At 39.4% G+C, this 13634-nt stretch overlaps 1 protein-coding gene across 4 annotated transcripts in view; it reads left to right on the forward strand.

The window, feature by feature from the left end:
- The window catches only part of B3GALT1 (beta-1,3-galactosyltransferase 1), a 196648-nt gene extending 184319 nt beyond the window's left edge, over positions 1 to 12329 (forward strand). For all 4 annotated transcript variants that reach the window (XM_065069707.1, XM_065069711.1, XM_065069708.1 and 1 more), the window contains 2 exons: positions 6967 to 7005; positions 7571 to 12329. In XM_065069707.1, the coding sequence (XP_064925779.1) occupies positions 7800 to 8780 (981 nt within the window). In that variant the 5' untranslated portion in view covers positions 6967 to 7005; positions 7571 to 7799 and the 3' untranslated portion in view covers positions 8781 to 12329. The remainder of the gene's footprint in view (positions 1 to 6966; positions 7006 to 7570) is intronic.
- Positions 12330 to 13634: the final 1305 nt, after the last annotated feature.

The raw sequence follows: 13634 nt of genomic DNA on the forward strand, positions 1-13634 counted from the left end.
AGTGTTACAGCATCCAACAATTTCCTTGGGCTTCTGATAATATCTAATGTTTTTTCTTAATCACGGGAGGCTGGAGCTATGCTATTATATGATCACCTAAACTCACTGTTTACAACATTTTCTAGACTCATTACTATGGAACTAATGAGAAAATAATGTGAATGCTAGCTATTTTTTAGCCTTAAACAAATTCTACCTCCATCGTTCAGAGGTTAAAGATATGTATTAGTAACAATTACTATATAGGTATCATACAGATAAGAACAAGATATGGAAGAATACCTCCAGTAATTGCCTATCAATAAGAGCTATGCTCTGAGGTTATAAAAATGTATTTATACACAGCAATAATCAGTGTTTCCAGCCTGAAGTGCCCCCAGTTTTGATGAGGTTAAAAGCAAAGTTCCCCAAGCATCATGACAGATTCCTTAGTGGACAGGTTCAAAACTGTTTAAAAACTTTTCCCAATAAATCCAAAAGTTTTAATTGGTTGTACATTTCCTCCAGTGCCCCCGATATCATGTGAATTATGTGAAGTAGATTCATTATCCAGTTCAATAAGTTATCATCACCACAGACACTGTTAGTGTGATTTCAGGTGCTCCAGTCTTCACGTAATTGTTACTCCTCCTTTTTGTGACAAAGATTAATTGAGAATGGCAGTGCCACTAGGGTAGGCATCTATATAATCAAGGCCACTGCCATTTATTCTTGGTGTCATAACCAGACCAGTGTTTCACAGGCATCGCTGTGAATACAAAGGAAATGAAACAGTGGAATTTAAGAAGGTTAAGGCAAGAACAGCAGTACATTGGATTTCAAACACTATTACTTGAAGGTAATTTCACCTACTGACTTCGGTAATAAATTATGTAAAATCTTTTCACAAGTAATAAAGATTTTGTTAAAGCAGTTCCAAAGGTTTTCCCCTTGAAATTTTTTTAAACAACTAAAAGCTTCTTTTTTTGTCCTAAACTTTCATTAGATGCAAAATATTGTAACCGATTTGATGGTGACATGAACCTTGATGTGAGATTTCACAATAGAGCACAGCACAATAGCTAAAGAAAATCATGGCTGTGGCTATGGTAACACAAAGTGAAATATGTTATTTGCATCAGTTTATAACCATACTGAGATGCAATTTACATGTTACTGCTGTAACAGGCCATGATTGATGTAATTACAAATGACCTATCACAACATGAAGTCAAAGTGTTTTTTAAAATTGTTTCTGAAGAGCATTCATGGGAAAAAATGCACAGATCTGACACTTGACATCTCCTGGGCAACTTAAAAAAAAAAACTTCTTAAAATTATTCTGCTCTTTCAGTTTTCTTTCAGTTTAAGTTCTTTGTTTCTTTTTCTCTCCCCTTTAGTTAGTGCAAAGAATATGCGTTTAAAATGCCTGCTGCCAAAGTCAACAGCTAAACACCCATTCACAGTGGTATGCACTGGTTCCACTTAAATCACTTGCAACAGCACTATAACAAGACGGAATTGCTGATTGGCACATCCCAAGTTCTAGTATTATTTTGAGTTGAGTAAATCTAGCTATTAACCATTCTAGATAAATATCTGACCAAGCATGCCTGGTTTGCTACAATTTTAGAAACCCATCCGTTGTACAGACGGCCCTGAGGGTCTGGTATGTCCTTTCATCTCCTTCCACATGGAGTCAGCACAACTACTGGAAATTCTAAAACCTGTATTTTCACAATATAAGACTTAGACACTTTTCATAAAATTCCCTAATGCACAGTCATTCTAATATTTATTCATATTAGGAGCAGATATTAAATCTTGAAAAATAACTTGTAAGTCACAAATTCATTTCCCGAGATCAATTCTTCAGTTTAGTGATGAAATACAGCATAAACCATCTGCAAATCAGCATTCATGGAAAGAGAACTGTTAGTATGAATGAATCACTTGTGCAAACACTTGCTTTCACATTCAGTTACGGCACAGGGTAGAGTCCATCATCAATATTTCTGTGAACAAGGAATGATTTTCTATGTACAAACGGCACATCTGAAAACATACCCTGATTTTCAGCAATATTTGTCCTCGCTGTCTTTGAAGGAAGAGGAGGGAAGCCAGCCTCTTTTAACATACGACAGCTGGAGCCCCACTAAGTGGAGGCACTGAGTTTTCTAAAAACACATGGAGCTGAAGCAAATGCTTGTACTTTCCTCCCCTCAGCCTCAGACTGTGGCTCCTACATCTGTTATGGTCCCTTTCCACAGAGATACTCCAGAGAGGACATTCTTCCTTTGCAGCACTGATTTGGTTTCAGGTCCATTACACCTAGGCACAGCAAAAGCATTTGGAATATTTAAGAAACCGTCAGATGAAGTTGCTAGAGAGGAGCTTGCAATCTCCTGTTAAATCACCTATGCCATCTGCCCAGAATTTCCCCAAGAAATTACTATGAAAACATACAGCCAAGAACATAACAGCATCCCCACATTTCTGTGTAGATGTGTTCTTAGTGTTCGGGATAATTATCTTCTCAATAAGCCTCAGTAATAATCACAGCCTTTTCCGTGGGTAATTTAAGGACTTCATAAATGGTGAAGACATTTCAGTGTCTTGGTTAATATAAAGATGAAAGCCACAATCACAGAAAACTCTTACAAAAATCTCTCTTCAGGGAAAATGAGAAGAGTTTGCTATATGAACTAAATAATTTAGGAGCCGGATTCCCTCTCTTTTTTTCAGGGAAAGGAACAGGTACCTTTTAGCAGAGATGCAGAGTTAACTTGACTCAGTCTTGATCTGCCTGACAGGCTCCTGGGGGTCAGGATGAGCAGCTGTGACCTCCCTTGGCTTCTCAGCCCAGGTTCCTCCCCAGGGCTCAGCATCCTGACAGCCTCTGCCCAGCACCTGCTCTGCCTCAGTGGCAGAGGGCAACAGGGTATGGATTACAGCTATGGCTACACGCCAGGCTTCCAGAGCTGTGCTTTCTATCATACGTTTCCACCGTCATCTAGTTACATTAATGCAACTGCGCTTTCTTGAAAGAAAAATATCAACAGCCCCTCAGCAGAGACAGCAGCATTCCAAAATATTGGCAAAGTATAGCATTTGGCGAGTAACGTTTGCTGAACTCATTGACGTCTGCCTGAAAATTGCCCATGAACAGTTAGCAAGATTCTAAAATGTGCTCATTATCTGGAGGATTATTCTTGATGTGCAGTCAGCTCGTACAAGATGGGCTGTGAATACCCACGGTTTCCATCAGGTCAATTACTGGCAGCAGTTGCACAGCGCCGCTTTCCGCGCTCCGCCTGGGCGGCTGCTCTGGCTCGCACAGCATGAGCCCCGAATAGCGCAATTAAGTGCACAACTTCAAGTCACAGTATGGGAACACAATGCTAAATATTTCCTTTTTACAATCATCTACCCTAGCAAAGCTTAAGCCTTTGTTTACTTATAGTATGACAACCCAGTTGGGAAAAGGAACAAATTGAATTAAAACATTTTTGAGATCAAGGATCCAAGAGCTTAACTTTGCTGCTGCACTGCTAAAAAGATTTATTCCACCTACAGAACAGAGCAAAGGAGGTGACACTTCCCCTTGCTTGTGCCACTGTCCCCAAACGTGACATAGCCTATCCCAACAGACAAAGGCCAAACCTGGTAGAAGCCTTCTGCTCCCTCTGTGAAGATCAATATCCTGCTGTTAGACAGCCTTCAAACGTATTTCAACACCAAATTCAAGAATATCTTAGCAAAACTTGAAAAAAAAGAGTCCCCCTCATAATGACAATATACTGAATGCAGTATCAGGACTAGGAACAAAATATGTTAATGAATTTGCTACATATTTTAACATTTAAGGCAGCTTTTGAGATATTTACTCTTGACTAGGTTAAAAGTGTTCTGAAAAACTTATGGGCGAACTGCTAAAGGAACCACAATTACTCACGGGCATTAAAGTGCTTTCAGTTGTTAATTGGATGAAAGTAGCGACCGTAGTTCACAGAGTTTATTCCTCTTTTCCAAATAAGTAACTAACACAAAACTTTTAACATACTATAATTTGAGTACATCAGGTTTACATTCTGATTTCATTCCTTGGAACTGACAACCTTGGTACACGAGTCCCATATATTGCACAGCTGCACAGTTTAGTTTCAGGTCACAATGCACGACAAGGAAAACATTTGCTGTCACACACTGTGAATCATTTGCAAGGTACCTTCAGCACAGGAGTAAGTCTACAAAAGTCGGAATTAGGCACTTCTTTAGGTCCTTGATGAATTAGCATCGTCTTTAATAACAGAATTTGGCAACCTCCAAAATTCTTGACTGATAAATCATCACAAAATACGTATTTCTCCACTTAGTTCATGTTTTCCTGCCTAATCAAGCTATGTATTTTCTTACTTGTGCAAACTAAACATTATTGGAATTACTGTGCAGGAACAATGTTCCCAGAAATAATTTGTAGGAGCACTTGCCTTATGGCCAAGAACAATACGTGACATAGCTACTTATCTACCCTCTCTGCAATGCTCCAAAGAGTGAGAGATCAGTCCTGAAGGTGACAGTCTCAGCTAAGATAGAAGACCAAGACTGCTCAGCAAATTTTGTTTTGTATTTGCACTATTTGGCAATTTTGTTTGTGCTCCTTTCTTCCAAATCCATTCCCCATATATGGTAAAACGTTCAGGTAAAGCAGGAACATGCATTCTAATCCCGTCTTCACCTCAGAGCAGGAATAGCAGAGATGCCCATCACAGGAAAGCAGAGAGCTCTCTTCTCTTGTTTTTTCCCCTCGATGTTCCTAAAAAATAATTAAGGTTTCACTTGTCAGGAAAATACAACCAGTTTGCTCTTAACAACTTCACCTGCCCTTTGCTCAAAAATTACCACAGGGATGGTAGAAAAACCTCCAAACCAAAGAATGCCATGTAAACTCTGATCTTTCTCTTAAAAAAAAAAGGCAAAACAAAGAAAAATTCCACACTAGACACAAAACAAAACCAGAGAAACTTATTTCAAGATGCAGCAATCCAAGGGCCAATATCAGAAACATTGATCCCGGACACAGAGTTATCTGTAGATTTCATAACTGAGCAAAAAAAATTCCCTTCAATACCCTGCAGTCTTTCTTCAAAATAGTGTAAGGCTTTTGTTGCTTCTAATCCTTTCAGAGCACACAGGATTGAACATCACAGCCATGACATTGCCGGACTGAAAAGCTATTACTTTCTGTAATTTTGCAGTTTATGAGAAGCACTGGTTACAGTTTTCTTTTCCCTCGGAAATCTGCACAGTATTCATGGTAACTAATGCACCTGCCATTATTAAAGAAAAGATACAGAAAAATATACAGATCTATAGAATGCAATATATAGTTTCCTAAAATAACTCATGATATGCAGAATATTGGAAGTATTTGTGAGATCTTAATGCTGGAGTCCCTTAAATACTCTGACCTACGTAACTCACACTCTTCATCTCCAATTGACGACTGCTGTATTTCTTTATTAACACAATCTTCTACACCTTACAGTGTTATGTCTTCATTGCGTTCTGGAATTTCCTGCTTTGTGTTTTTGCCTCCTGATGTTTCCAGTGGGGGAGGCTATCAGAAATCAATCACAACGCCAGAAAAAAACCCAACCTACCAAACCAGGGATGTGTTTTCCGTTTCTCAGAACCATGTCCCAGTGACCCCAGTGTGTTGTTACATTAGGCCAGATTTCTTCTCCAGACATGACAGTAGCGTTTGTAAATATATTTATCACAACTGTATTTATTTACAAGGATGTACGCATGTGTGCCAAGATCATTGTGTTCTGCAGCCCTAAGTGGAAATTAGAGGCCTCAAATACACTGCCCCCAAATGTTTACTGCTACTGTTTGGTTGGAAAAGATCACAAACCCCAAGTCCTGTGACAAGCAGCAGAGGAGATTGCCATCAACCTCTGCCTCGTTAAATCACCCCGGTTATAGGGCAAAACCGATTGAAACAGATAAAGCCCTGAAACAGTCCACAAATTCACGCGTTCCTGTTTCACGGATGTGGAGAGGGCTATTCTGGTTCTGGTCATTAAATACCTAGAAGTGCATGTAGTGAAGTCTAGCAGGAGAGCACTAGCTATGAGCATCTATAAGGAGACTACAGTCTGTATATATTAATAAACGTTAAGATTGCTTCTCTGCTGTTTTCCCACCTCAGCGTGACACTGTAACACAGGGTAACCATCCTCTGACTCGACCCCCTGCCACAGGGGCTCTGTCCACACACCCCTAAAGGACAGGTCACCAGGCAGAAGACCCCACCACAGGGCACCTCCAGGGCCACAGTCACAACTACTTTTTAAGAAACAAAAAAGAGACCACACATACCCAACATCCAAGCAACTTGGGAAAGCAGTGCAGAAACAGAAGGGACGTTTCCAAGACAGAGCTTCTCTCTTTTTACCCAAATCCATATTTGCTTTGTTCTATCCAGTGTAAATACTAAATATTTCAAAGACTCTTGTTTAAAGCTCATGTGTTGCATGCTTCTACTGTGCTTTATCTCCAAAGCAATGCGAGGATAAAGCCCAGAATGCAAAGCCTACAGGCTCTCTCCAGCTGCTGGTGTGCCTTGGGGGAGTCAGCACAGACCCGGCAGGCTCAGTGCAGCTTGTCTTATTTCCAAGAAATGATGATAAACAGAGCTGCTTCCCAGGAAACATGCTAACAGCAATGGGAGCTTCAGGGCTGGCGTGTTCCCCGGATGCAGGGGAGCCCCGCAGCTCCGTGGTGCTGGGGGCAGGACGGACATGGCAGTGCAGATGGGCTGGCTGGGCAGGAGCGAGGGGACACCGGTCACGGGCTGCCATCGGGGTTCATTTTCTGTGGTGTACTAATGATGTTTGCTTATGAAAAGTAAAGACCGGTGCGGCGGGAGAGGAGAAGGAAGCCAACATGAATAACTGAACTGTGTTAATTCTTTTCCAGACTTTTACGGAGTCTACTCCAGCACTGACGTTTACATGGGTAAGACAGTATACATCTCTTGCTTTCTCTCCTGTGCCTTTCCCAAAGCATTTCCACCAAAGCATGCTCTCGTTAGCTGGACAGACATCAACAGCATTTAGACCAAATGGGATCTGTAGGTATTCATGCACGTAACTGCCACTGATGCTATTAATTCTAACATCAAGTACTTTGTTTTTCATTCTTTATATAAGTTTAAAGTGTTCCATGGCATATTTTGAAAGATTGTCCACAAAAAATGCTAGGAAGCAAGAAAATGCTAGAAACCAGGAAATTCTTTTCGTATACCTTTAAAATTACCTAAATAGCCAAGACCCTATGCATGCTTAACTTTTTAATACATTATAATCTACAAGAAATTATAAATCACAAAAGCATTACTTCATTTATAAGGCTATTTTCTAGTACACTATATTGCATTGTGGTAACTCATAAGAAAAAAAATGAGATCTGAGAAATGCATTAAGACACTTAGCTTATTAATGGCCAGTCATATTTAAGCTCATTTTTCTTGCCCTAGGCTTTTATGACCTAGCAATGGAAAATTTTTCTTCATATTTTTCAGAAATAACAGAAAATTCCAAGAAATGGAAGCCGCTGCTAGTAGAAGAAGAAAAGCTGAGTATCATCAGGGTTAATAGCTCCTATTTGAGATCCATGAATGATTACAGAGTTACTTTTCTATATCGAACTTTCAAGTTTCGTTACTAATATGCTGCCTCTCTGGCACAGAGGTGTGCTCATGGTACGAAGGCTATTTATTTATCACATGGAATAAAAGAGCGAGGGGAACAATGGCTTCAAAGGTCTCATGCTTATACGTTTTGACAGTAGTTTGTTGGGCAAGTGCTCTTTGGTACTTAAGTATAACTCGTCCTACTTCTTCTTACACTGGCCACAGACAGCTCAGTAGCATTTCCATAGCCAGAAAAAATGTTTCCTTTGGCAACATAAGAACTCGACCTATAAATCCACATTCCTTTGACTTTCTTATCAATGAACCCAACAAGTGTGAGAAGAGTGTCCCTTTCTTGGTCATTCTTATCAGCACAACTCACAAAGAGTTTGATGCAAGGCAAGCCATTCGAGAAACGTGGGGAGACGAAAACAATTTTAAAGGTATTAAAATCGCCACGCTGTTTCTCCTCGGAAAAAACGCAGATCCTGTGTTAAATCAAATGGTAGAGCAAGAAAGCCAAATTTTTCATGACATCATTGTGGAGGATTTTATCGACTCTTATCATAACCTCACTCTGAAAACGTTGATGGGGATGAGGTGGGTAGCAACATTTTGTTCAAAAGCGAAGTACGTTATGAAGACAGACAGTGATATTTTTGTAAATATGGATAATCTTATTTATAAGCTGCTCAAGCCCAACACCAAGCCAAGGAGAAGGTACTTCACTGGTTATGTTATAAATGGAGGACCAATTCGAGATGTTCGCAGTAAGTGGTACATGCCACGGGATCTGTATCCCGACAGCAATTACCCGCCCTTCTGTTCAGGCACCGGCTACATTTTTTCAGCTGACGTAGCAGAACTGATTTACAAAACCTCCCTTCATACCAGACTTCTTCATCTTGAAGACGTGTACGTTGGACTCTGTCTTCGGAAGCTGGGCATTCACCCCTTCCAGAACAGTGGCTTCAATCACTGGAAAATGGCCTACAGCTTGTGCAGGTACCGCAGGGTGATCACAGTGCACCAGATAACACCAGAAGAAATGCACAGAATTTGGAATGACATGTCCAGCAAGAAACACCTTAGATGTTAAGATTTTTCAGATGTAAATACCTTTTTTTTCCAGTTTTGGTTTGGTCTGGTTATTTTTTGACAACGTGATCTGCTGATTTACAGGTTAAACTGTGGGATATTAACTGTAAGAGCATTTCTAATGACTGATTTTTCATTCCCGTTTTGACTACTGGTTTACAGATTTGAGGCTCTTTTCATAAGGACATTACATCAACCAAAAGGATCTAGAGTCAAATCTCAGATTTTATATATTATCCTCTACCATGTGTATCAGCTCCTGCATCTGTATGTAAAAGGACAGTAACAAACTATGAGTTGCTTAACAGTTCATGCCCCAGCCTCCGAGATAAGACTCAGGCCCTAAAAAATGAAGAATCACGAACAAACTTCTATTTCTTTTTTGACACCCTACAACCATATCTATTCAGAGCTTTGTGAATAAATTGGGTGGTACACATTTGCACTGACCTTACACACCTATCTTGACATGTATATTTTATAGTAAAATGTGTGCAATTCCCAAATAGCTTACTGATGGTATAATAGCAGAATTTAGACAGCTAAGAACATCAGAGTCTCACAGGCTTTAGAAACAAACCCACACACTGAAGTATATGTGAATCCACCAAATGGTATTCCTTTAAATTATTTCAGAAGACACCCCATTTCCTTCCACTGTCTAAAGTAGCCCCTAAAAGATCTAATACAATTTTAAAATGAAGTAGAATCTGCAGGTGAAATAAGACAAGGGAGATGTATGAAAAACTATCTTAAAAATACATGAGAAAAGTACAAATAGCTTTTAACTTTCAATTTCAAAGCAAGTGCAGTGTTTCTCATTAGTATCAGTGGGTCTCTCTATTAAGTGTCTTGTACAGCAATATATAATTATATTGAACTATAACAGTGTCAACAAGCAGCACATTTCTTCGACATCAGTCACTGCACTATTTACCTAAAAAAAAGTAACACAAAAGCACTTTTTCAAGAGTAAGCTCTACTTTTTGCTACAGTAGATATATGAATGACATTCTACCAGATTTTTAATGGTGTAGAAAAGCAGAACTTTGTCCACTAAAATCATGCAATCAATTTTCTGTTGACTGAGCAACAGAGTACATAACGGTTACGTACAACTTTCACAGCAAAATAGAGGGCTTTCAGAATCACCTATTAAAGAAAAAGAGAATCCAGTCTTTGTTAAAAATCTGCAGGTCGCAGGTTACCCATCACAGAGCCAATACTCACTGAGGTCCCACTCAACAGCTCCCCAGAGCATGCGATGGAAATCAAATACACAAGATTATATTCAAGTTTCAGATTGTGCTTATGTGTTTTGAATATGAATGTTAACGAAATGTCATTAAAATTGTAGCAAATAACTTGGAATTAACAATTCACGGACAAGTTACAAAGATACAAAACTCACCAAATATATTATTAGCTGTAGATTACTCGCACTGTCCACAGCACACACAAGTCTCATTCATTTCAGCTAGAGTTACGTATAACATACAAAAAACTGTTAAGTCTGTATGTTATTCAGGATGTCTATAAAGTTGTCAGAAATTAACTGAATAAGAATTTAAAGGAAAATTCTGACCTGATTTTGCCACAGGTGTACATAGCACTTTACAACAGTAACAGAGGAATGAAGATGCTACCCCGCAAGGTTTGCAGTTTCACAGCTAATTGTTAGTCTTACTCATAGATGCAGCACTACCATTTTGAAAGGAATTACTTGTAAGGTAAAGTGTACCTGGCCTTCAAGCCACAAGCAGTAGTTTTCTCAAACAAATCTACTTCAGATCTAAAGGTGAAGCTACACAACAGATAGCTCAGGAGTTACTGCTAATCAACAGGAGTTATTGCACCCTTCATAGATGAAAATCAGTTATTTTATATAAAAATACTGAATCTCTTGCAACATAATTAAGATTTATCCTTCCCTAGTTGACCTCGTCCTTGTTAAAGTGGCTCTTGCTTCCTGTCCAACTTAGAACTCCAGTTAAACAAGAGCCAACTAATTGCATAGATGAATATATAACACACACACACCGATTAGGTGAAGTTCAGCATTCCTTATCCAAGCCCCAGAACATGCTTGTTTAGGAAGGGAAATAAAGGTGGCATTCATCTCCAGCCTTCGGGTAAATCGAGCAGCACGGATGCTGTCCTACAGGGAGCACGTTTGGTAATAATTTCAACCCACAGGCTGCAATCACTTCGGCTGTCCCTCTGCACCAGGCAGTAATTTGGGGTTTCTGAATCCACAGCCAAATGGATTTGGTGGCCTTACTTCTCCTGCTGATGCTTCTGTGGCCTTTGGTTAGTAACCAAGAGAACAGCAGGGCTCCCAATCCACATACCTCAGGGCTCAAGTAGCATGGCAGCCTTGAATTTCTCCTACTGCAAGTAGACTGCATTAATGACTGGAAGGTACACCTTGAAAATAGTATCTAAAGCATATTTCCTGCCATTTATAAATAGATAGATCTTCAACAGAAATGTAAATGTTCATCTTGAAACTGATGTATATATTTCTAAGGCATTTTCTTCTGTATTTAGGTGTATATATGTGTAGAGTCTGCTTGCTAAGTAGTATTCTGTTATGCATGAAGCTGTTAGGCATTATATTTGTCCAGGGTTTCAAGAGCCTTAAGCATGTGTGCCCTAACTTTTGAATGTATAAGATTTTTTTTTCTTTTATTCTCAAGTGAATTTAAAACAACACAACAAAAGCCCAATTTTCTACTTCTCTTTATTTTCTGATACTAGATTTCACCAGCTTGTTGCACTTCCATAACAGATTCATTGTTTTCTCTTTGCTCAAAAATTGCCACATTGCAACCTGGAGCTAGATAGGGAGCAACACACCTACTCATAGGGACAGCTTACTGTCCCTTCCAGTCCGTATTTGTGTCACAAGGGGTACTGTTAACAAACAGGTGTTTGCAGCAGGCTTCCTTTAAGAAAAACATTTATCTTACTTAGAAGTCATTTTGTTTCACTGAGCATGGGACAAATGACAATTTGGGTAAGCCGTGCTGGTTTCTAGTCACTTCTGACTATAATCACATTTTGATTCCAAAACGTACGGGAACAAAGGACTTTGAGTGAAGAAGCTGTGAGGGACACACACCTCTCTTCAGGAGGACTTTTTCACAAAACCATTTTTTTTGCTAAAACCATGTGAGTATTTAAACAGAAGTCTCAAAGTTCATTTTCCACCTTTCCTAATAACAAAGTATCAATTTTGATCCCTTACTGGGATTTTTTTGGTCTTTATAATATAGATGGCAATGGCAATTTGTAAATGAAGAGTGTAATTAACTAGAAAAGCTTGTCAACAGTAACTGAACTTTAAGTGTATCATTATATATGACTGGCTGTACTTATGTATTTATTTAAATTGTATATATTGTTTTATCTATAGTGTCTGTAGGAGTGCATTCTTTTAGATTAAAGTATTACAGTTTTGTGGGATTGCCAGCAAAGCTGCTAATCAAGATACTATTTTTTTGTATTAATGTCAAATAATAAAAAAAGAACAAAATCAAATGAAAAATTGAAGGTGTCCTGTAACTTTTCTTCTTTGCTTCTTTCTAAAAATGTAAATGGTATTATGTGAAAACATAACACCACTGAATAGGGTCATTTTGCATAAGGAAGAATAGTGTGATGTAAAAGCAGATTTTTAAAAAATAATTTGAAAAAATAAACAGAAGTATTAATTTTATGCATTATTCGTGCAACAACTTCATCAAGCTGGAATCCACAATGATCAGGTGTACCGCCTCATTTCATGCCAAAGACTTAATCTCAAAACACTCACAGCAATATTTGGCAAATGAGCAAACAGGTTCATCACCTGCTTTGCTCTACTCCACTGCTTTGGCATCCCCAGCAAACAAGACCGGACTCTGGCGTTTCTATGGTGGAAAGGCTGTTTGACTCCCGTGGCCCTCCGACATAATTCTTCCACAACTGCCACGGTACATAAATGCACATGCTTGCAGCCAGCAAAAGCTACACGGGAGAAGAAGAGAAACCACCAACGCCCTCAAACCCACATCTCGTTAAACCACAACAGACTCACTTTGCAGTGGCTGCAAGGAGGTTCTCATAGCGGGGCAAGGGTCCTCCCCAGCCTCTGAGAGCCACACGCTGCCCCCGACAGAGCCTTTTGCTTCCCCAAGACCCCAAAAAAGCACCTGGAAATAAACAAAGCAGCACAATCTGAATACACGCTGATTATCCTGTTAGTTGCATGCAGCTCTTGTCTCCCAAAACAAGTATTTTAAGATGCTGTTTTGTCCAGTAGAAAAGCCTGGGTGACCTTGGGGGCTTCACATCAACCCAACCAACTAAATAAATAAAAACCCTACAACACCAAAATAACAAAAAAGCAGGACAGAGTCCCTTTGGTTGTAAGAACCAGTCAGAATAATTCTCTCCATTCTCCCCTCTGCAGTTTCCTATGTGGAACAAAATACTGAATTTCTTTGACTACTGGTTTCAGAGCTCAGTAACCCAAACTCATTCATGAAAATTCATGGAAAATAAGACAAGCTCCTGAGAAGACATGTAGCTTTTGCAAACCAATGGATACTTTTTAGGGGTCACCTGTTTCAGAAGCAGCTGAAGACTGCTGCAGAGTCCTTGGGCATCCTGGGGGCGTCTGCAGCAACCTTACAAATCATAACAAGATGCTTTAGGACAACTAAGAGCTTCACATACAGTAAAAACCGTTGCAATCATTTTCATTTTTCTCTCTTTTTCACCACAGCAGCCTGAGTCTAATTGCAACACTTACATGGTGTTTAATTAATATACAGCTTGGAGATATACAGATATTAGCACTAGTAGGGTG

The sequence above is a fragment of the Columba livia genome, chromosome 7 (assembly GCF_036013475.1).
Source record: "Columba livia isolate bColLiv1 breed racing homer chromosome 7, bColLiv1.pat.W.v2, whole genome shotgun sequence".
Lineage (NCBI taxonomy): Eukaryota > Metazoa > Chordata > Aves > Columbiformes > Columbidae > Columba > Columba livia.